This window comes from Cyanistes caeruleus, unplaced genomic scaffold (assembly GCF_971803275.1).
Source record: "Cyanistes caeruleus unplaced genomic scaffold, bCyaCae1.hap1.1 HAP1_SCAFFOLD_94, whole genome shotgun sequence".
Taxonomy (NCBI): domain Eukaryota; kingdom Metazoa; phylum Chordata; class Aves; order Passeriformes; family Paridae; genus Cyanistes; species Cyanistes caeruleus.
Window position 1 is genome coordinate 512707 of NW_028255897.1, and position 23036 is coordinate 535742.

The 23036-nt window shown below is 55.4% G+C and overlaps 2 protein-coding genes across 2 annotated transcripts in view; both read right to left on the reverse strand.

Moving 5' to 3' along the window:
• The window catches only part of LOC147646520 (uncharacterized), a 319904-nt gene that overhangs the window by 44150 nt on the left and 252718 nt on the right, over positions 1–23036 (reverse strand). The window lies entirely within an intron of this gene.
• Positions 15840–21898, reverse strand: LOC147646522 (maestro heat-like repeat-containing protein family member 7). The gene is made up of 16 exons (XM_086873323.1): positions 21274–21898; positions 21025–21174; positions 20691–20755; positions 20424–20573; positions 20087–20235; positions 19617–19764; positions 19180–19367; positions 18953–19090; positions 18561–18675; positions 18268–18408; positions 17897–18073; positions 17608–17763; positions 17347–17448; positions 16899–17001; positions 16562–16618; positions 15840–16272 (listed from the first exon to the last, which is right to left on the reverse strand). The coding sequence occupies exons 1-16, from the start codon at positions 21395–21397 to the stop codon at positions 16073–16075; spliced, it is 2163 nt and encodes a 720-aa protein (XP_086729449.1). The 5' UTR covers positions 21398–21898; the 3' UTR covers positions 15840–16072.

Here is a 23036-nt window from a genome sequence, read left to right on the forward strand (position 1 = left end):
TGGGTGGGTCATGGGGGGACCCCCAGGAGTCTTGTGGGGGCTGGGGAGGGCAAGGAACAGGGCGACCCCCAGGATGGATTTGGGGGGGACCCGGATTGGAGCTCCCATGGCAGTGGGATGGGGAGATCTGCCTGTGGAATTCCATGGGAATGGCATCGCAGTGAGATCCGTCTACAGAATTCCCATGGGAATTGGACAGCAGTGGGATCCATCCATGGAGATCTCACGGGAGTGCGATGTCTGAGATCCATCCATGGAATTTCCATGGGAATTCCCAGGTTCCCAAATTTTGCCCTCCCAAATCCCACATTCCCATTCCCATATTCCCATGGGAATTTTGCCCTCCCCACCTTTACACTCCAGCGCCTCCCGCCCATATCTGACATATTTCCGGAGACATTCCCTGCAGCTGTGAGCCAGGGAATTTGTTAATCCCTCAGCCTGGATCTCAGGGATCCCCATGGCGGTGCCACAGTTGCCATCGCAGCCCCATAGATCCCCCAGCCCCGGCTCCCCCCGCTCAGCCCCGCTCTGGCTGTGCCGCTGCTGCAGCATCTGCAGCTCCCCGCTGGCCCCGTGCCGGTGCCGCTCCTTGTGCCGGCTCTGGCTATCCCAATATCCCAGCCCTGGCTATCCCAATATCCCAGCCCTGGCTATCCCAATATCCCAGCTCTGGCTATCCCAAGATCCCAGCCCTGGCTATCCCAAGATCCCAGCCCTGGCTATCCCAAGATCCCAGCCCTGGCTATCCCAAGATCCCAGCCCTGGCTATCCCAAGATCCCAGCCCTGGCTATCCCAAGATCCCAGCCCTGGCTATCCCAATATCCCAGCCCTGGCTATCCCAAGATCCCGGCTCGGCTCCGCCCGGCCCCGCTCGCTGCGGCGGCGCTGGAAGGGGATCCCAGCCAGGGACCCCATGGACATGGACTGTGGGAAGCCCGGGCCGGGCTCCGACAGCGCCGCGTGCAGGGAACGCAGGGAGAGGAGAACTGGGGGGACATTTGGAGAGTTGGGATCGGGGGGGTCACGGCTGAAGGAAAGGGGGAACGCGGAGAGCCGGGAAGGGCATTTGGGGGTGCCAGGAGTGACAAGAGGGGAGGCTAGGGCTGGCTAGATGTGGCATGGCTGGAGTTCAGGGCGTTCCTGTACCCAGGAAAGGGAGCTCCAAGGGTCCCCGCTGTCCCTATTGCCAGGACAGGGCAGGGAAAGCCGGGATGGCTGGGAATAGGGGTCCCGGGTGTCCTGAGTGCTGAGGAAAGGAGGGGCTGGCTGCTGGGAGAGGCAGGAATAGGGGTCCGGGGGGTAAATGGGTCAAGGAGAAGGGGGCTCTGGGGCTGCGGGAGGCGGGATGGCCGGGAAAGGGGTGCAGGCGTTCCTGGTGCCGGATAAGGGGGTGCAGGGTGGGACCCACGGCCGGGAATGGGGGTTCGGTGGAATGGCGGCGGCCAGGAATGGGGGTTTAGGGGCCCCTCGGCGCTCCGGAATGGGCGATCAAAGAGTCCCGGTGCAGGGGTCCCCCTCACCTCTCGCCGCCCCCCAGGAGCGCCCCCGGCCCCAGCGCTGGAGCCATCGCGCTGCTCCGCTGCGGCCCCGCCCACAGCCTCGGCCCCGCCCCCAGAGCCGCCTCCGGCCCCGCCATTGGCGCCGCTCTTTGCTGCCCGCCAGTGGCAGCCCGAGGCTGCAGTGACGTCACCGGTCGCCGGGCAGATCCCGGCGGCGCAGGGCGGCCAAGGCGGAAGCGAAAGTGCCCGAGGGAGCGCGGGGGGAGGGGACGGGGCAATTCCAGGGAATTCCCCTGGATCCCCTCCCGGGATCCCCCGGGACCCTCCTCGGCCGCGCACTGCGGGACCCCCGGGACAAACTGGGCTGAACTCCCGGGCCCTGCGCCCAAACTCTGCCTGGAACCCGCCGGCTTCGGCCCAAAGCGGGGGAAGCCCCGGCATCCGCGGATCCCATTTTTCCTGCGGCTGCGGCTCCCCAGCCCCGGCGGAGCAGGAGCGGGCGCTGGGAGCCCGAGCCCCGATTCCCGATCTCCTTCTCTCTCTCTCTGCTGCTCTTTCCCTCTCCTTTGGGTGATCAGAAATGCCAGAGCGGCTGGAGAGCCCCGTGCCCAGCTCGGCTTTCCCTGGAAAGGGAGGCCTGGGGGTGCGGTGCCCCGGGATGGCCGGGAATGGGGCTCCGGGGGTCCCCGGGCTGAAGGAACCGGGGGATCCTGGGGCTGCCAGGAGAGGATCCCCGGGAAAGGGGGTGCAAGGCGCTGTTGGTGCAGGAGAAGGGGGTGCAAGGGGTCCCGGAGCTGGGGAAGGAGATGCGGGGGGGGTCCCAGGGCCCAGGAATGGGGATCCAAGGGGGTCTGGAAAAGGCTGAGCAGGAAATCCAGGAGTGCAGACCTAATTCACATCAGAGACACAGAAATCCCGGTGCAACAGGAAACCAAACACTAAGAACTCCACACCTTGGAAACAATGAACACTAAATCAATGTATTTCTATGGGTTCAGACTGAATAAAGTTTAGGAAACATCTAGTAAAACTCACATGTCATGGAATGATTTTCTCTGCACATGCAGACTATGTGTGGTTGAAATGATTCTGGTCAGAATCAAGTCATACCTTATTTCTCTGGAGACATTGTTGGAGAGTTTTTGCTTTTCACAGTTTCAGTGAAAGGATTACACCATTAGAAGAATTTTTCGTAATAATTCTACTTTTCTGTTGTCAGTTCTGCTTGGCCCAGGGGTGTGAGAATCAGTTTTTAGTCAGAGAAGAAAAAGAAAATACTTGATTTCTTTCTAATTTTTTTTATGTTTGTGCATGGCTCTTAGGGATGGCAAAATTATGGTATGGGTTTTTCCATGTTCACCTTTAAGCTGCATTTTGAAAACTAGAAGACCTTGAAAGGAGGCCCTTTAAAATGTAAACAGTTAATATAAAATTGTTTAAAAAAAACAACAAAGAAACAGCAGATGGGGGAGGGAGCCCTCCATGTGAGTCATCCCATGGCTGCCCAGGAAGAGAAGCTTCATTCCAGGCAGCCAGCAGAGGAGCTTTAGAAATGCAAATTAACACCTCTGGGGCAAAGCCTGGACAATGTACCAGGGTGTTCCTGCCTGGGGGAGGAATTGGGCTGAATTCCTCTGCCCCTCACCCCAAGCTCTGCCTGGGGGCACAGGCAGAATTTGCACAGCTAAAGGCAGAGCCCATGGTGAGGATATCTGACTCTCCAGCAGAAATTGGTTAAGCTAAAAAGGAAAACTGCAAATGGACAATGTTGTGAAAATTTCACTATAAAAAATGGGGGAGAATCATCCCACTCCCCACCTCAACTTGTGCTCTCACTTTCTATGTTATATAAGGTGAATTAGAGCACTGGGGTTTATTTGGTACCCCAAGTTAAGGGAAATCAGTTGGGAATCCAAGTATGTGCTGATTTAATTAGAGAAAAGCCAAAAATTGATGCAGCCCTGGCTGGAGGGAATACCCAAAAATGGGGAAAAGATGAACGGCCACCAGAACAAATCCTGCAACACCATGGGCCAGCCCCGGGGAACCCTAAAAAATTCATATCTGGAGCCAGAGAACTAATTTATCATTTCCATGGTATAATTAGATTACATGATGTCCTCAAAATAATCCCCAACCAGACAGCTCTAGTTCCTGACTTTCTTCCCAATCAATCCACTCAGATGAGGAACACATTTCACCATGGGATAGAGTCACATTATCTTTTAGCAGGAAAAGGAGGCAGAGTTTGTGCAAAGTTAAATGACTCAAACTGCTGTTGGCAAATAGATCACAAAGGAAAAGTGGAGAAACAGATGACAAAGGATATAAGAAAAGAGCTCATGTACCGGTCCAAACGTGGAAAGGATGGGCATGGGCAACATTTCTGTGGTTCCCTGGCAGACCATGGGTTAAACAAATGCAGTTTCTCCTCTTACGTTCTACAGCAACTCTCATCTTTTCACCATGCACACACCTTGCTGAGTGCAGCTCATTCAGCAGCTGAGCAAGGGGATGCAGGGGGCAGCCAGGCCTCCTGAGCCACAAACGGCTACAAAAGGACAGAGAATGAGGGCACCGAGAGCAACCCCAAAATCAAAGAACACCCAGGAAAGAAAAAACAGTCAGTGAGTGAATCTGCTTACAGATAGGGCCAGGGACTTGCACATAAGGAAGCAATGGGAAAAAGCCTCAGTTTCAGAAAATGTTACTAATTGACAAGGACCGCTGCTCTGACAAAGTCCCGTTAAATTCCTGAACTTCCAGAAGAACAAAGACTTAACAGAGCCATCAATATCGGATGTTACACAAAAGTGGGGGGTACATATTAACCGGGACATGCAGGAGGCAGATGGGGAAGTCTGAACCTTCCAAGCACCTCCGCCAGTGGGGAAAGGGACAGGGACACGCGGCCGGGAAAATCAGGACAAAAACGAGGCCGCGTCCTCCAGCAGCTGGAGAGAGCGCACGGCAAATGCCCCACGGCCTCTCCCTTTGGGCAGCAATAAAGTCACTTTCACACCGCTCCTCTGCCTCCTTTGGCCACACAAACCTCTGGCGCCGGGAATTTGCCCGCCCAGCCCCGGGCACAGCGCAGCCACCTCCGGGCTACCGACACGAAGCGGGACGAGCCAGCGCTGCTCCGGCACCGGCTCCTGCCGAGGCCCCAGCGGGAAGGAGACCGCGGGCAGCCGCTCCCGCGGCGCCCTCACGCCAGGGCCAACACGGGCCGGCCACGGCACAAGCCACCCGCCACAGCCCCCCGCCGCCCCCTCCCGGGCCCGCAGCGAGCCCCGAGCCCCCGCAGAACCGAGCGCGGCTCCCACCTGCGATGGCTGGGGCCGCCTCCGAGCTCCGCCGCCGCCTCACCGGGCTCCGGCCGCTGCCGCCGCTGCCGGGCCCGCACAGACGCTCCGGCAATGGCGGCTCTCCTGCCCCACGGCCGCCCTGGGGGCGCCAGCGGGGCCGGGCTTGTCCTCGCTCTGCCCAATCAGCACGCGCCAGAGCCACGAGTGACGGCAGCAGCAGCCAATCGCAGCCAGCGGCGGGCTCTGCACACGGCACAGCCCCGCCCCGCGCTCTCAGGACCCGCCCCGGGCTGTGTGAGGGGAAGGGCGGAGATGAGGAACAGGCTTGGAACGGGCCCGGCCCGAGCCGCCATTGAGCTCCGAACACAAACAAAGTTCTCCGCAGCTCTCGGCCCGCTTTTCCCTGCCCTGGGTATTCGGTGGCTCCGGCTCAGCGGGAAGCCCTGGAGCCTCACTTCTCCCACCTCTAATTAGGTGCCTCAGTGCATCGCTCGGATTTCTCCCAAAAAGGAGAAAACTGCCCCAAATCCCTGTGGATGAGTGGGGGAGGAGAGAGATTTCTGGCAGAAAATTCCAAAAACTCAGTGAAGGATTGTGAGAAGTAAATTAATACCCCTAAAACCAGCTTCCCGGCACCCCTCCCTCCTCCCAGCTGTGCCTCCTACCCCAGCAGTGCAGGTGCGGTGAATTAAAGGGCCAGGAGACCTTCTGCTCCCATTAACAAGCCTTTATTAGAGAGAGCTGGGCCTAGAGGTGGGAGCTCGGGGTGCACGCTGCCGCTGCTCCTTGTGGTCGATGTCGAGGATCACACAGGCCTGTCGTCATCCACTGTCAGCAGGACTGGAGCCTCTATCTTCGCCAGGATCACCCAGAGACTCTGTCTTAGGCTCAAAGGTCTAGGGGTGTCTTCCCTCTCAAGTCCTGCCCGGGTCATGGCAACCAGCTTGCCGGACTGGGATTGGCGCACCCAGTCTCCCCAGGTCCCCGCTGCCTCCACAGTGGGGTCCTCCAGATGTTCCCTGAGCGTGGCTCGTTGTCCAGGGCTGTCTTTGCTCCCAGGTGGTAATATGATTTTAATATGCACCCATGTGCAAGTCTTTATGGGAAATGGGGAAGTTCATCCTGGGCAGCAGCGGCTAAATTGCCTGACGGGTTGGAAGAGAATAAGGGGTGGGGATACAAATGCAAGGATAAAACAAGTACGAACTTCTTAACAGTGAACCCTTTTGGGACTAACAACACCAAAACCCCTTATCCAGGGACCTAAACTGGGATTGAAACAGGAACATATAATTTGAACATTGGGATTTTTATTTATAACAATATCCCCCCTCTTTTAATTTGACCAGGCATCAGCCTGCGTCAACTTGTTGTTTCAGGCTCCTGGTAGTGAAACTTCTTTAGTCTTTGGTATTGGTCATATACCCTTTTTGCTTCTTTCAGCTCTGAACTTTCTAACATTAGGATCTTAGTTTTTCCCTTCTCTTGGGTTATTTCTAACGAGTTGTAGATCGTGCTGCTAGACTGTATTACTGAGGTAATCATTCTGATCATAGATGGGATGACACAGGAAAGAAATAACAGTCCTGCTAGTCCCGCTATACCAATGAATGCCACCTTTTCTCACCAGCCCTTAAAGGACCAGAAACTATCCCACCAATCAGTATTCAGGATTGGCATCCATTCTTGGTTCCCTACGTAGGAGATTTTTCTGATCTCTTTAGAAATGTTCCAGATTACTTCAATTTTATCATCTATTTCTAGGCAGCATTCAGAGGTGTTGAACTTCCCACAGATTCCCCCCTCATCAGCGAGAAGGTAATCTACTGCCAGTCGGAGTTGGTACACCACTGTTCGGGTCGGGGAGAGTTGGTCACTTATATGATCAAGGCTGGGGCTGTTTTGTTTGATGTTATTTCAATTACAGCTTGGAGCCTGATTATTCTGTTTAACATGTATATTGGGGTCCTATATCCCCAGGACCCATCCTGGGCCCAGGTCGCTGGCCCATAAGTTCTTATTATTTCCTCCAGGGTCCAGACTGTTCCTTTCCAATTCTGGGTCCCTCCTGTGCTTATTACACTCCTCTTCTTCCTTTTTAGGGGCCTCTTTAGGTTGTCATATAGTGGTACTCCAAGCTCTGAGCCAGCCTCTTTTGGGAGCAGGAAGAAAGCTGGCTTTATCACCCCAATCGTGCAGCTACCTGACCAGTCTCCTGGTAGATGTGTATAAGCTGCATCCCCGCAGATCCAAAAGAAATCATCTGGGGCTTCCCAAAAACCCTCCCTGTCTTCATAGGGGTACTCCCAATGCTTTGATAGGCTTCTAATTCCCCAGAAGGGATTGATCCCTTTTTCTGCACATTCGTAAAGGTTATATCCTTTGTGATGAATGCACCCTTTTTCCCTCTTCTCTAAGGACCAATATCAGTTGGGCTCCTGGGGGAACCCATTTAGTTCCTAGATTCTTCGTTATATCTTTTGCATGCCATCCGCCCCACCAGGGTTCTATATCTTTTTCCAGTTTGTAGAATACAGTCTTCCCCAATTACCTTAGCCTTTAACTCCCATTTTTCCCTTCTCCTATACCCTGGTGTTCTTTGGTTTTCCCCAGTTCGTTTTATGCTTAAAATTTCTCGAGGTTTTAAGCTAATTCCCTCCCAGGGCCAAATATCAGACATTTTAGTACTCCCACATACCCAACAATCAGTTATATTTAATTCCTTGCTGATCTTTTCAGCTGAATCAATGAACAAGTTCTTCCCACTCAAATTTTCCTATTCTTCATTTCCCACCCTCATGTCCACTCTTTTCTCCTTTACCACATCAGGTTCACCTTTTACTGGTTCGTTCATTTCAAAGCACAGCCAAGTATCCCTCATGGGACAGTCTCCCAAAAGACATTCTCTAAAAGTGGCCGTATTTCTGGTAATCCAATATGTTTTTCCGTTTTCTTGGCATTCTTCTAATTGTGATTTGTTGTGACAAGAAGGACTCAAATTTGTGTGGACCCTTACCAGGGACCCTAGATTTTCCCCATCATACAAGGGATAATAACATTTCATGCAAGAGTCTGTCCCCATGGCATTGGTGAGGTGCATTGCTATCACCAGACCTACCATGAGCCTTGTGATGATCCTTTTAGGCTCCCTCCAGTCCGTGACTCCCAAAAGTCCAGCAGGAACCATGTTTGATCTCCCCTGGTCTTCCTCTTGGGGTTTTCCTCACACTCTTTTGTGGGTCTGGGTCCAAGGCTTACAGCTTTATTATTTTTTTTGTCCTTCTCCTTTTTACTGTTGTCGGTTTTGGTCTTGGGAAAAGCTGCCCAGGGAGGAATATAGTCTTGGCTAGGAAATTGGAGCCTTATTCAGGGGGGGAGGGGTTCTTTTACTTTTTCAAATAATAATAATAATAATAATAAAAATAATAATAATAATAATAGTTACAAGTTAACCACAACTGGAAAACACCTTAACATTAGTTCACAGACTTTAAAGAAACACTTAACCACAAATGTAGCAGCCAAGAGAACACTTAACAACAACTGTTGTAATTCCAGTTCCTGATTGGGGACTTTAGTCTCTGAGTTTCCTTCTTTAGGTTATTTTCAAGTCCTTGGCGTTGGGGACAACAGTCCAGTTAGAGGGATCTTTTTCAGAGTTGACTTCCCCATCTGGTGGTGCCACTGGTCCTTTAACTCGAGTCACGTGTGTCCACCCTTTTTCCCGGGTTCTCACAGCCGTATGTGTGGTGAGTTGAACTTGGTAGGGTCCTTCAAACTTTGGAGTGAGAGGAGAGTTAGCCCAAGATTTTACCAATACCCAATCCCCAGGGTTAATATGGTGTGTGTCTACCTCTAAGGGAGGAGTCTGGGGGAGATACCCTTTTTTCCTGAGGTTTTCTAAAGTTTTAACAACAGTTTCCAAATACCTCCTTGAGGTTTCTTCCCCTTCCGTATACTGGGCAGTGCTGTAAGGAGTAATTAAAAAGGGGAGTCCAAATAACATTTCATAAGGGGATACCCCTAAATCTGCTCGAGGTCGGGTTCTTATCTGTAATAAAGCCAAAGGGAAACATTTTATCCAATCTAATTTAGTCTCCAGAGTCAGCTTGGTTAAGGTGGTTTTTATGGTCTTATTCATCCATTCTACCCAACTGGAGCTCTGGGGATGCCATGGGGTGTGTAACCTCCACTTTATCCCCAGGGCTTCAGTGGTTTCCTGGAGGACATGGGCAGTGAAATGGGGGCCGAGTCTATGTTATTGATTAACCCATACCTGGGGACAATATGTTCCAAAAGTATTTTGACTACTACTCTCGCTCTTTCATTCCAAGTGGGAAAAGCCTCTGGCCAATGGGTCAGGTGATCTACAATCACTAGCAGGTGTTTGTATCCCTGTCCTAGAGGCATTTCTGTGAAATCAATTTACACATTTTGGAAGGGTCTCTCCGCTAGTTCCCTCCCCCCTGGTACGGGTTTCGTCATCACTCGTTGGTTTACCCTTTGACACGTTACACAGCCCTGAGTGATGGCCTTTGCTATATCATAAACCCCTATGCAGATGTTCTTCCTCAAGGAGTGGTCACATAGACCCTGCGTCCCCCAATGTGTCAATTTGTGTATTTCATCCAATACCCTGCTATTGCAGTCCGCAACTCCAGGATCTCGTCCAGAGAAGCAGCAGGATTCTGGGGACCAGCATCAAACACCAACCGAGACGGGCTCCCGGTTCACGAAACCATTTATTCAGCATGGGAACAAAGTCAGGTCCAGAACAGAGAGCCCTGAACAGAGGCACAGCAGGGGTTTTTGAGGGACAGAACCCCCGAGGGTTTCCACCTTTGAGGGTGGAGTTCAGGGTCAGGGACCAGTAGAAGCACAGCAAGGGAGAACCCTGCAGGGACTCAAACCCAATCAGAACTCCTGGGCCGCCCTTCTCAAGGGGTTTGGGGTGGGACAATGTAACTCTTTGTCTCCCCTGAGGCCGCTGCCACATCTGCTCCTTTTTTATTTTTTTTTTTTATTTTTTTTTTATTATAATTAGGAGTTTAAAATGTTTCCAAACATATACCTTAAAATCTCCCCTCCTCCACAGAGCACCCGCTTTGCTTTGTGGGACAACAAAAGCTCAATAACAAAACACATTAAGCAAACAGAAAAAACAATATTGAAAACAAACACTTAAATCTCGGACCATGCCGGGCAAATGAAACGGTGATGGTACTTAATGCAAACATAATGGTTTTTTAGTTCAGTCTCTTCCAGTTTAGGATTCTCTTTGAGGAAGGGTGCAGCTCTTAGATCTCCTCTCACGAGGGGCAGAGTTCTTCCATCTCCAGTTTCGGCTCTGGTTCCCATGTGGGCATCGCCCCTTTAGATGATCTCGGTGAAACACTGGCTCTGGGAGCTCAGTTCCAGTTTCGATTTCCCCAGAGGAGGTGTTGCCCACGATGGAAAAGGCAGAGCCCCCAGGGGGGGAGCACCGAACAAAGGGGTGGGAGCGAAGCAGGAGTTACTGGGGGAAGGGAAGGTTCGGGGCTGGAAAAGAAGGAGCAAGGCGAGAAACAAGGGATCCCAGACTGCGTGGCCAGAGCCATCTTGGGATGGGGGGGGAGGCCGGGATGGACTTTCCTGGACCGGGAACGGGGAATATGGAAAGACAGGGGGTGAAGGAGGACACAGAACAACGGGCAGACGGCAGCACACCCGCATCACTCTGGATGTTCTCCGTCCCTTGCCTGCCTTCAGGAAAACAGGGGATGGGATGGCAGAAAGACACCGGGGTGACGGGGAGACAGCAGCAGCCCCGAGCCATCTTGGCTTTTTTCACCCTTTGTCCTGCCCTTAGGAACAGGGGAAAGGGGAAGGTACAGGGAGGTATACACCAAAAAAAAAAAAAGGAACTTCACAGAAGACAAAAACAGTCCACCAGAAGAGCCATACCATCCAAAATCATCCATAATGTTAATATAATCATCCATAATGTTAATATAATCGTCCATAATATGTTTCGTTGGATGATGTAAGGTTTTTGTCCCAGTGTCTGGTCTCGGCTCCCACACCTCCGTAAGCCCTTTTCGTCCCCATGCCCGAGGCACTCCCAACCCAGCCTTCCTGCCAGGTACTCTCGAGTCCTCCTTTCTTAGGCGGGGGTCTCGCCGGCTCTCAAGCCATCAGCCGGTGACTTACGAGGTGTCCATGGAGCCGGGTCCTGCTGCTCTCTTGCTTCACTGGATGCCACGCATTCTCTCACCATATGTTGCAGTCAGCAACCTCAGGATCTCATCCAGGGAAGCAGCAGGATTCTGGGGACCAGCATCAAACACCAACCGAGACGGGCTCCCAGTTCACGAAACCATTTATTCAGCATGGGAACAAAGTCAGGTCCAGAACAGAGAGCCCCGAACAGAGGCACAGCAGGGGTTTTTGAGGGACAGAACTCTCAAGGGTCCCCACCTTTGAGGGTGGAGTTCAGGGTCAGGGACCAGTAGAACCACAGCAAGGGAGAGCCCCTCAGGGACTCAAACCCATTCAGAACTCCTGGGCCACCCTTCTCAAGGGGTTGGGGTGGGACAATGTAACTCTTTGTCTCCCTGAGGCTGCTACCACACCACTATAATATTTTTTCCTCTGATCTATCATGCTGAGCACCATGCAAGGCTGTAGAGAGGTCAAGACAACCTCTGTTTTTAAAACTCTGCCCTGCAGCTATTCCTTACGGTGCTGTCAGCAGGGAAGACATTTTGTCTTCTAAAACCTCACCTCTGATAGTTTTTCCCATTTGAAAACTATCTGGGCCAGGGGCAGCACCCAGGGACCTGCCCTGCCTGGGGGAACTTATACCTGGATCTTATAACTAAGTATCAGAAACAAGGGCACACACTCTGTATTCCAGACTCCAACATTTTATTCTTATTCTTAATTTTCCATGTTTTAAGTACTACTACGTCTTCATCTACTTCAGCTTCTACCTCTTCTTCCTAATATTCCTATTCTTATTCTTGATCATTTTTCGGTTTCTGGAGGGTCTTATGCAGGTTTTCGTTGGGGGGGAGGTGGGTTTGGGGTTTTTTTCTTTTCTACTACTACTTCCTAAACACAACTTTCTTTTCTTTTGTTAGAATTGTGTGTGTTGCAGTCCAGCAGGCCGCCGCCGTGTCCTGGGAGCAACACCTCCTGTCTGTGTCCATTCCTCATGGCCAAAGTGCCCCAGGATCAGCATGGAGTCCTTTCTGGAGGAGAGGAAATGGCCTTGGAGTCCAGCAGGGAGGAGCTGGAGCCAGTGTCCCTGCAAAGGGCCAAGAGCCGTGTGGCTGTGGCCCTCGGGGACCCGGTGCAGGGGTGCCGCTGGCGGTGCCAGGCTGCCGCTGGGAGCCGATGATTTTCCAGGTGCCTTCCCGGCCGGACGATGGGCCGGGATGCGGCGCTGAGCCCCAGCAGTGAGGGTCCCCCTTTGGGTGCCGCTTTGGGCTGCCATGTGCCCTTGGGGAGCTGCCCTAGGGGTGCCGCAGAGCGGCCGGGGCCGACTCGGCCCGCAGGAACAGCGCAGGCCGGGGCAGCCCGTGCGGCTCCCTCGGGGCGCCGGGCAGGCCGCGGGGCAGCCGCCATCTGCAGCCCAGCACTGCTGGCAGCGGGCGCTGATCCTGCGGCTGTGCCGCCAGGCAGGGACAGCGGAACAGCCCCCGCAGTGCCCGCAGCCCCCACAGCCCCTGCAGCCCCCGCAGCTCCTGCAGCGCCCGCCTCAAGAGCGAGCGGCCTTTCCTGTGGGGAAGCGGCTGCCCAGGAGAAGAGACATCTTCCACTGTGGCTTGGGCTGCCAGAGGGCCAGGCCCGACACAGAGTTGCTCTTGCGGGCACAGATCGGGCTCCTGGCACTCCACCCAAGCTTCTCGAGGGACAGGCAGCAGGATTCCCTCTCGGGCTAAATCTGCCAGTCTCTGCTGCCTGGCCTCTTCTCCTTCCTCGTGCAGCTCCAGGACGCTCACCTCATCCCAGTCATCGTCCTCCCGCTGCCAGGCCTTGAGCTAGCTGCACAGGATGTCGCAGTATTCCCTGCTGTCCTGAGCCAGCTCTCCATCACTGTCATCATCCCAGCTGGACCTGGAGGATTTTCTCTTTGCTTTGCCTCCAGTCACCTCCTGGCCATCCTGGCACAGCTCTTGCTTGCGGCAAGCTTCCCAGTCCAAGAGTGCCCGGCGGCTCGTGCCTTCTCCTGGGGACAGCCACTGCTCAGGAGATTCTTCCCAATCTGAGAATTCCTGACAGTGATCGCTGTCCGCCTGCCACGGCTCCTGCTCCCTGCACTCGTCCCACTCGGAGACAGCTGGGGAGGGCTCTTGCTCCCTGCCCTCATCCCAGTCCCAGAAATGCCAGTAGCTCCCCCATACTTGGACCAGCTCTTGCTCAAGGCCTTCATCCCACTCAGAGAGCTCCTGGCAGCTCTGGGCTTCTCCTGGGGACAGCTGTGGCTCAGTGCAGGCTTCCCCTGGAGTCCCTTGCTGGAACTTGTTCATTTCTCCTCAGCAGAGCTCTGGCTCTTCCTCAGCACAGGACTCCACGGCTCCTCTCCTCCCTCTGCTTGCCCTCTCAGCCTCCTCCTGCTGCTCCCTCAAGGCCTGGGCTCTCTGTGAGCCGGGCCAGGGCCTGTGGGGCTGGGACTTGGGCTTTGCCTTCTCCTCCTCCGTGCCTGCAGTCCTCTGGCGCACACAGGTACCTGGACACAGCCACTGTCCTGGGACTGACCCAGGCCCCACAAGCCCTTTATATACCCCCCAGCTGGGGCGGGGCTCTGCCATGTCACAATGGACTTTGGGCACCGCAAGGTCCTGTGTCACCACGGGCCCTGACGCACCGTGCCTGTGTCACAAAGGCCACCCTGGCACCCCGTGCCTGTGTCACAAAGGCCACCCCGGCACCCCGTGCCTGTGTCACAAAGGGCACCCCGGTACCCCGTGCCTGTGTCACAAAGGCCACTCTGGCACCCCGTGCCTGTGTCACAAAGGCCACCCCGGCACCCCATGCCTGTGTCACAAAGGCCACCCCGGCACCCCTTCAAAAGCCCAAGGCACCAGGAGCGGCCTGGAGCAGCCCAGGCCTTGGGGGATTGCAGCCCCTTCTTCTGAGCCGCTCCTTCAAATGATCAGGAGTGGCTGGGGCCAAGTGAAGGTGCAAAAGGAGACCGTGTGTGTCTTCCTTTGAAAGACAGGGGCCTGCTAAGGGAGGCAGGAGGCTCCTTTGCAATGGAAAATGTAAACCCCCTCACTCCCAATTATTATCCCTTTGAAAGGCACTCTCTGGCAAAGATAGGAGGACAGGAAGAACAGTTTGTGCTGCTTTTGCATGAATTGCTATTTGGTGAGCAGGGAAGAAGCCCCCCATGGAAATGATTTTACTGAGAGGAGCTGCTAAGCGAGAGCTGCCTCTGTGCCAAGCAAAATCCAAGAGCTGGCTAGCTGTGGGAACTGACTACCTATTAAAGCATTTAAAAAGCTGGATCCACCTCTGTGAGATTGACATTTTGCAGACAGGCAAGCCTGGGAAATCTCTCTCTTGCTTCCACCTTTGAGGAGGTACCCGGCTGCCGGTCGGGCCGGGCCCCGCTGCACTGCGGCCCTTGCAGTCGTGCTGACAGTGGCCACAACAATCCTTAAAGCTTCAGGGTCCCCTGACACCCGGGCAACCGAGGAGGAAATTAACGGAGCGGGTTCGCTGGAGTCCCCAAAACCAACTGGAATAGGAAAATCAAGTAGGGATGAGGCCCATAAAGCCTGCGCAGCACAGGAGCAAAGTGCAAAGACCAGGCCTAGGGGCAGACACAACAATATCTAGGGGAGGTGTGAGGGCGCAGTCTGAGGGCATGGGTCCAGACACAGACTGGGGTTAGAAAGATGCAAAATACTGCGACAAATTGCAACCAATCCGGGGAGAGATAAGGGAAGATTCTAGAAACATAACTTTCAGTGGAGTGACTTGATGAACGTATGAATTGCCATCAAGCCTTTGGCAAGTGCTTCCCAAGGCTTGAACTCAAAGCCTGCTGCTTCAGGGCTGAAGTCTTTCTGGCCCTGTGTCCCAGAAGGGCTGAATCGCACAGGCTCGGCCTGGCGGGGCCGGGCTGGCCCCAGCAGTGACCGGGTGGGGACGGGAGGCTGCGGGACCCCGGCTGAGGCTGGGCCGGACCACGGCTGCTCACACCTTGCCGAGCCTAAGCCGTGCCCCGCTGCCGGCCCCCGCTGAGCTGGAGTCCGCTGGGCTCCGGGAGGAGCTCCGGGTGGGTCCAGGCCCCCTCGGCCACGGCCTGTGCGGCACATGGTAATTGAAAGAAATTGGCCAGGAGACAAAACTCCTGTTTGATGCCTTTATTAGGATTCAGCTCTTGGGGTGTGGGGGGCCCAAGGGATTGCTTCCATCACAGCCATTCCCACACTGTCAGCTCCAAGGAGGAGACACAATTCAGCTTTGCAGCACACACTGCAGAGCTGGGGCTTCCATCCTCATGAGAGTAGTCAGGGACCTGTCATCCTGGTTTGCTGTCTAGGGCTGTCAGTCCTTTCCAGTCCTCTTAGCTCATGGTGATGCAGGAAGATGGTTTTTAAGCAGGTGTAGGTGATGCAGGGAGATGATCTTGCATCATTGCTTGCTCGAATATGTTTCATTGTCCTTTTATTCCTCTGTTAGCTCATTGTTTTGGTGTCCTGCACGCCTTAGTTTGCATATTACTGGGTTACACAGCTTCCTGGGAGTTTCTTTGTTCTAGTGTGGCACAGTGACCATGGGAGTTGCCTCCTTCTGTGGCATACCTTTCTAATGGGTTGCTTTTGTTAGTTGGATTTAGCTCCCCTGGGAGCAGCTCTGTTACAAGGTAGCAGGGAAGTAAGGGGAAAGGGTACAGGAATGTCTCATAAGAACCTTTAAAACACTTCAGAAACTGGTAAGTAATTAACATTACTAATAACCATCAGAGTAAACAAGGGGTACAAGGTTTACAAATGGGATAAGAACATTAACTGTACATAACTAAACACAGTATTTTATCTGGGGTGGATTTCTTGAGAGATTTTATTCATGACACCTCTCTTCCCCTATGCCCTGTACACCATGGGTAGCAAAAAAAAGGTCTTGTGAGACTGCCTATTATAACTATATGCCTATGTAATATACTATATTTATATACATAAGGAAAAAAAAATAAAGGAACAATGCTAGAGAAAAGGAAAATCGCTGCTCTATCAGGTGGTGCCCAGCAGACAGAGCCTGCCAGATCAGCTCTCTGCAGAGCTCCAGCAGCACAGCCAGCCTAGGCCCGACAGACGAGGCTTTGTCCTCCATGCCCTGCGCAGCTGATCTTGCAGGTTATCAAAGATGGAATATCGAGCCCTCTCTATTGCCTGTAGGATGTACAGTGTTTGAATTGCCAGGTTTACAATGGCAGGGCTGCTGCCATCCACCATGTTCACAAGGGCTGGAAGAGAGACGAACAGAGCCACGGTCAGATCCCAGACCTGTGAGGGCCCACGGATAGCCCCCTGCCAGGGCCATCCCAGTCGGCTCTTGCCATGGCCAGCAGGGAGCAGGGACCAAGGGGATCAGCCTGAAGCTGTTGGCCACGAATGTCCCATGTGCCCCTGAAATCTCGGTGTGCTCTTCTCACGCCGCCCCTCATCCACACGGGGAGCTGAGCCCTCCGCAGCCAGGCCAGGACCTGCAGCTCCACCCGCCAGCCCCACTGACAGCCCGCTGCCCTCACTCACATTTGTAAATGAGCTGCAGCTCTTCCTTCTGCCCCCTCAGGAGCCGCCCGGCTATCCCTGGGAACACAGAGCCTGTCAGGGCCCCAGCGGCACAGCTCCCTGCCAGCGGCGCTGCCAGCCCTGTGGCCACACGGCCTCCCGCCCCGGCAGGGCTCAGCCCGGGCCCTTGCCGCATCCTGACTCAGCCCAAGGGCACGGCTGCCAGGGGCCGGCAGCAGCAGCCCCGAGGGCAGCCGGGGCTCCAGGGCGTGGGGCCCGGGTGCCGCTGCCGGGGCAGCAGCCGGGGCCGGGGCCGAGCTGCGGCGGGGCGGGGAGGGAGCCCGGGCTCGTGGCTCACCGATGAACCTGATGGCCGCCTCTCGCAGGGTCTCCTGCGGGCTCTGCAGGTACGGCAGGGCCCGGCGCAGCTGCTCAGCCGCTCGCCTCTCATCCTGTCCCAGCTGGAGAGAGAGGCAGGAGGGAAGGGTTGGTGCGGGCTCTGCCTCTGCGGCCAGCCCCGGCCTCCCGTGCCCGCCCAGCCCTGAGGCCCGGCCAGCAGCCGCTGGCGCCGGGCTCTGGAGGGGGCAGAGGGCCGGCTGCTGCCCGGGGAGCCGCGGTGCCGCCCCTGCCCGCAGCCCCAGTGTGGGGCTCCATTGGCACCCGGCTCGGGGCCACAGGAGCCTGGAGAAGAAGCCGTGTGGCCGGCTGCGGCACTGGGCAGGGGCACAGCTGCCAGCCACACACACCGAGCGCCGGAGACAGGGGGCTTCTCCAGGCTGAGGCTGGGCCTTCCAAGCCGTCCTTACCAGGCACTCGGTGATCATCCACAGCTTCTTCTTCTTCACTGGTCTTTCCAGATCTCTCCTCTTCAGGAACTCAGCCGCACAAAGCAGCGTTGCCCAAGAAGCCTGGAGAGCAGCAGAGACCCGCAGATGGCCCCACAAGCCAGGACACAGGACCCGCATTTGTGTGCCAAGGCCTGGAGGAGGCTGCAGCCGGCAAGGTGCCAGGGCAGGAGGCAGCCGAGCCCCGTGCCCGGGCGACAGCAGCAGCCCGGGAGTCCTCACCTCCGCCACCTGCTGGTTCTCGTCATGGCAGTGGAAGAAGAGTGGCAGCAGGCTCTGGTGCACGTGTGACTTCAGGGCCTTTTTTTCCTTTTCCGTTAGAACAGTCATCAGCGATCGGAAGAATAATATGGACACCAGCTGCACCTGGCTATTATCCTATATGAAAGGAAGGAAAAAACACCTCAGCCCTGTCTGCATGGGGCTCAGCAGGGCGCAGGTGGGCAAATCCCCAGGGCACCAAGTGTCTGGGCAGCACCCAGTGGCCTCGGCTGGGGGCACAGAGTCTTACATGGTCAAAGAGTGGCAGGAGTGCCTCAGCCAGCTGCAGAGCCATGTGGCTGGGTATCAGCATGTCCTTGTCCAAAACTATAAAGCTGAGCACCATGATTGCCTTCCTAACTATCTCTCCATCTGCATCCCACAGGAGCTCCACAAGACTTTCAGTCAGGCTCTGCATTTTTTCAGCCTGTGTGGAAGACAAGTCTGTGAAACACCACCCTGCTGCCACAGGGCCAAGAGGCCAAAGGCCTGTCCCAAAGCACTCAGGCAGCTGAAGCAGGAGGCAGGAGAGCTGGGAGCAGCTGCCTCGGTGCCCGAAGCCCAGCCGAGCCCAAGTGACTGCGTTCCCCAGCACTGCTTCAGCCACTGCCCACTTCTCACCATCGAGGGATCATCAATCAACTTGAAAAGGGCCCTGAGTGCCAGGTGACGCTTGTCCCTGCTCTCGCTACTCAGGTGCCTTGAGAAGATTTCCAGGACTCTGTTAGCACTGCGTTCGCTCAAGTCCAGGTAGTCCAGGATCTGAAAGGCACAGGGCAGTGACAGGGGAGCCAGCTGGCAGGAGCCCAGAACCAACACAGGGCATGGGCACCATCCCAGGCAGCTGCAGCTGTGAGGGGGCAGAGAGGTGGCAGGCAGCTCTGCAGGGAGGCAGTTTTGGCCATGGGGCTCACCTCCACAAGGAATGCCAGGGCAGGCAGATCCCAGCGTGCCTCCTGTGTGCTGAGCAGCTGGAGCAGGTAGGGAACAATGCGGGAACACAAGGGGATAGAGGCAGACGACATCTCCCTGCCAGGGTGAAAAAGTAGCCAAGACTGTGAGCCAGGGGGACAAACATCTCCCAGGCCTGATTCACAGAGCTCTGATCTTTGACCACTGTCCTGCAAGGGGACCTGGGCCCTTGGGGAGGTGACTCCTTGTGGGCACCCGCCTCTCCCAGCCTTTTCCAGTCTCCTTAGCTGTCCCTTGGTGACGAGGCCCTCTGGCCCACAACAGTGGGGACTGTGTTGGGCAACCTCAGCACGGGGCACAAATGCCAGAGGCAGTGGGAAGAAGGGGGTCTCACCTGGCCAGCAGACCCACGGCATAGTGGTGGGTGTCAGCAGAGAGCAGCTTGTCCCAGCCACGCTTGTGTTCCATTTCCACCACCACTTCCTCACGATGCATTTGGCAGAGCAGGGACTTCAGGGCCTGCACTGCAAAGCTGTGTGCACAGCAAAGCCCAGGTCACGCTGGGAGCACTGGCTCCTGCCGTGGAGACATGGCAGGGACAGGAGGAGTGGGATAGAGCACCTGTTGGGGCTGATGGCAAGGCCGTGTTGCTCCTGGCATCCCTTCCAGAAGGCATTGAGATCCTCTGGCATCTCCAAAGTGCTGAAGAACACTTGGAAGAGCAGATGCACAAAGAGGCGGGGGAAATGCACTGTCACTACATGTGGGACGCAGGGCATCTGAAGGATCTTCCACATCAGCACAGTTGCCTGCAGAGGACAGAGAACCCAGAGACAGTGCTCAGTGCCGAGGTGTCCGGGTGTCAGGGCCTGAGCATGGGAGGGAAAGGTCAGGGGAAACCCTCGGGGAGCATCAGGCCTGGTGCCCCTGAAGCTGCCCCTAGGCCAGGTTTCAGCCTGGTGCCTAAGGCAGGGAGATGCAGTGGGGGAAGGAGGAAACAGAGCTGCTGAAGACACGGCTGGCCATGGGCTGAGCAAAGGCCAGTTGCAGAAACTCACAGCCAGGGCAAAGACACCCGTGTTGTCTCCATCAGAGGTGCGCGTGCTGTGCTCTGGCCAGTTCCCCAGCACATCGAGGACTATCAGGTATGCCTGCTCCGCTGTCCTGGGCGAGCACAAGATCGTCTTCCACATGGTCATAGCAGCTCTGTGGGGCGACAGCTCTGTCTCACGGGGGTCTCAGACACATCCCCGTGGCCTGGGCAGCAATGGGGAGCTGAGCTGGCTGCCAGCTCTGCCTCTGCCTGCTGCCCCTCGCCAGCAGCAGCACCCAGGCAGCCCAGCCCTGCGGGGACAGGGCCCAGAGGGGCCATGGCATGGCAGCAGGCTCAGGGGCCGATGGAGCAGGGCTGGGAAAGGTCCCAGGTACACAGGGCCCTGGAAGTCTCTGTTGGTCAGACACCTGGGCCAGGCTGTGCAGGCTGATGGGCTGAGGAGCCCTGAGCCCTCTGGGCACATGGGCCCCGTACCTGTCACACGTTGGGGCCACACGCAGGAGAGCAATGACCACATCAGTGGGCTGTGCCTCGCTCAGATCCAGCAGGGTCCTGTTCAGCCTGTGCTCAGAGAACTGATTGGCCATGAGCCACTGGTGGATGTACCTCACCATGGCAAGCACCTGGAGAAGGCACAAGGGGAGACTTTGAAAGCTGCCACAGTGAGTCAGGAATGTCCCCAGCTTCCCCAGAGAAGTGCTTCCCTTCTCACCACGCTGCAATGGCCTCAAAGGCTTAGAGTGATCAGCAGGTGTGGCTTGGGAGGCCAAGTGATCCCTGGAGGATCAAACCCTGGCCACAGGCTGCTTACTTGCTTTTGACTGTAAAAACCCTCCTCTACAAGCATATCCAGCAGGGCAGCAGTGGCCTTGGTGTTGAAGATGTATGAATATGGTCTGACCCCAGTGGCCATGGCGCTGGTCCCTTCCTCCCGAATTCTCTTGATGAAGTTGCAAACCAGCTGTAGGAGAAGGGCAGGAGACAGAAACATCGGGGATGTTCTATGGAGTGCTCCAAGCGTGGTGCTGGGCTGAGCAGTGCCAGCAGGCCCAGCCCAGGTGGGGATGGCTGCAGGTACCTGCGCTGTTCTGCGGAAGAGGCCACGGGCAGGCTCCTGCTCTTGTGTCTGGTCCATGGCTGCATCTGGCAAAGAGCAGCCAGAGCTGAGGGGCTGCGGGAGAGGCCGGAGAACACAGCCCAGCCCTGCACTCCCCAGGCAGGGACAGCCCTGGGGTGGCTCAGGGGATGGAGCACGGCCACTGCTGGGGGGGCAGCCCCTGCCCCTCTTTTATCCTGTCCATGGGTGTGTCTCCACAGGACAGGGTGGGATGGGATGAGATGGGATGCAATGGGATGGGATGGGGCCAAGATGACTGCAGGCACCAGCCCTGTGGCCCAGCTCTGCCACTCACCCTCCTCCAGCGGCTGGAACTGCTGCACCTCTTCAGTCTCTGGTCCTGGGGCAGCTCCAGGGCCTTCTTCCTCTTCCTCCTCCTCCACCCAGGCCAGCTTGGGCACTCTTGGGGGTCGCTGCTCCGTATCTTCTTCAGGACTCTCCCATCCTTTCCATAGGAACAGCACCAGGGGATGGCATGGCATGGAATGGGATGGGGCCAAGCTGGACACAGGCACTAGCCCTAAGGCCGAGCTCTGCAACTCACCCTCCTGTGGTGCCTGGAACTCCTGCACCTCTTCAGACTCCTGTGCCAGGACAGCTCCAGGGCCTTCTCCTTCCTCCTCCTCAACCCAGGCCAGCTTGGGCACTCTTGGGGGTCGCTGCTCCATGGCAGGGACTGGATTTATGGTACTTGCAGGAGAGATGGCTTGGGAAAGCTCAAGTCAGCAAGTCCTGCAGTCGTGCCTGGAAGGCACCTGCAAGACTGAAGTCCTGGCAAGACTGCAGGACAACAAGTCCTGCACTTGGGTCTTGAGGGCTCCTGCCACAAGGACAGGAGGCTCCTTGACAGGGATTGTGGTCTGGTTTCAAGGGCAGTGACTGCAGGGATGGGCGATGCCTCAGAAAAGCTCCAGGTCACCAAATCCCACAGTCTGCCCTTGAGAGAACCTTAAGAAAAGAAGCCTTGGCAAGGCCACAGGTCAGCAAGTCCCGTGGTCTGGCCTCGAGGTCACCTGTAGGAATAACGGCTCAGAAAAGCTCCGGGTCCGACACAAACGAGTGCGCTGTGCGGGGGCTCCTCACAGCACCGCTCTGCCGCGTCCTGTCCCGTCGCGTGCACTGGGCACTGTGGCATGGCCCTGTCACCGCCAGCTCCTATGTCACCACATGTCACAAAGGGCCCTCTGACACCCTGTCCATTTCCATCCCATGGTGACCATGTGTCACAAAGGGTCCTTGCACACACTGCCACCTGCCCTTGGGCTGCCCCCATCCCCCCCAAAGTGGCCCAGGTTGGAAGGAATCCCTTGCCCAAAGTGTCTTAGACAGCCCAACAGGATCTTTAGGAACGCCTCAAACCATCAGCAAACGCTGCCCTGCTCTGCAGGCTCAGGGCAGCAGAAGGAGCCCCCAGGGCTGCCGACGCAGCCGCAGCAGGAAGGGCACGGGGCCCGTCACAGAATCTGGCACGGCCTCCTTGGGACATGTCCCGGCTGGTGGCCATTCTAAATTCACAGGTGTGACACAGACAAGGAACATCTGGGCCAAGGCACGAAGTGTTCACTAGAATGTATTTTAGCACATTAGAAAGACTTGGGAGGAATCCCAGAGGGTCATTTTTTGAAGCAAAGTGATCTGATTAAATACTGTAACCAACGGTAGGCTTGGTAAAAATTAGAAAGTGGTGAAAATGGACTGCTTAATGGAACTTTAAATGATCATCCACTGTTACAGTTGATGTTATTTTCAAGAAAAGAAGACAAATGAGACCAAGTGATATGATGTGCAGACACATTTTTTTACCCTGAAGAATAAACCTGAGTGGCACAAAGAATATGGCTTTGATTTAGACCCCCAGGAGACTTTGGTCCTTCCTTTGGAAAGAGATAACAGGTGGAAAATAAAGAGATGTTGTTCAGCATGTAGTTTAGGGCAGAGATGTTTGAAACTGGCAAAAAAGCGCGAGGACGACACTGTTATAGATATCCAAGACTCACAGCCGAGTTATTCCAGGCCAGCTCTACCTTCCCCGTCAAGCAACCAGTCCTCTCCCTCAATTAAATGGAAGTGAAAATGAGGTGAATAATCCTGGTGAGGGGACAAGTGTGGGGATGCCAGTGACAACATGTACAAGGAATAAAACCAAGAAAGCTTTGCCTTTAGTCACCCCCTTAAGGCAAGCAGTGGGTCCCACAGGAGAAGCTGTGTGGGTGAAGATCCCCTTTTCTACTGGTGACCTGAATAACTGGCAGGAAGAAGTTCATAATTATAGAGAAAACCCTAGCAAAGTGGCAAAAAGATTGGAGT

What these genes read in the sequence shown, in the direction of transcription:
- LOC147646522 (XM_086873323.1), bottom strand. Translation starts at nt 21,397, where the DNA reads ATGGAGCAGCGACCCCCAAGAGTGCCCAAGCTGGCCTGGGTTGAGGAG. An exon ending in GTTTTTACAGTCAAAAGCAA is followed by an intron (nt 20,236 to 20,423) that starts GTAAGCAGCCTG and finishes TGCCTTCTCCAG; the next exon opens with GTGCTTGCCATGGTGAGGTA. An exon ending in GCTGCAGCTCATTTACAAAT is followed by an intron (nt 16,273 to 16,561) that starts GTGAGTGAGGGC and finishes TCTCTCTTCCAG; the next exon opens with CCCTTGTGAACATGGTGGAT.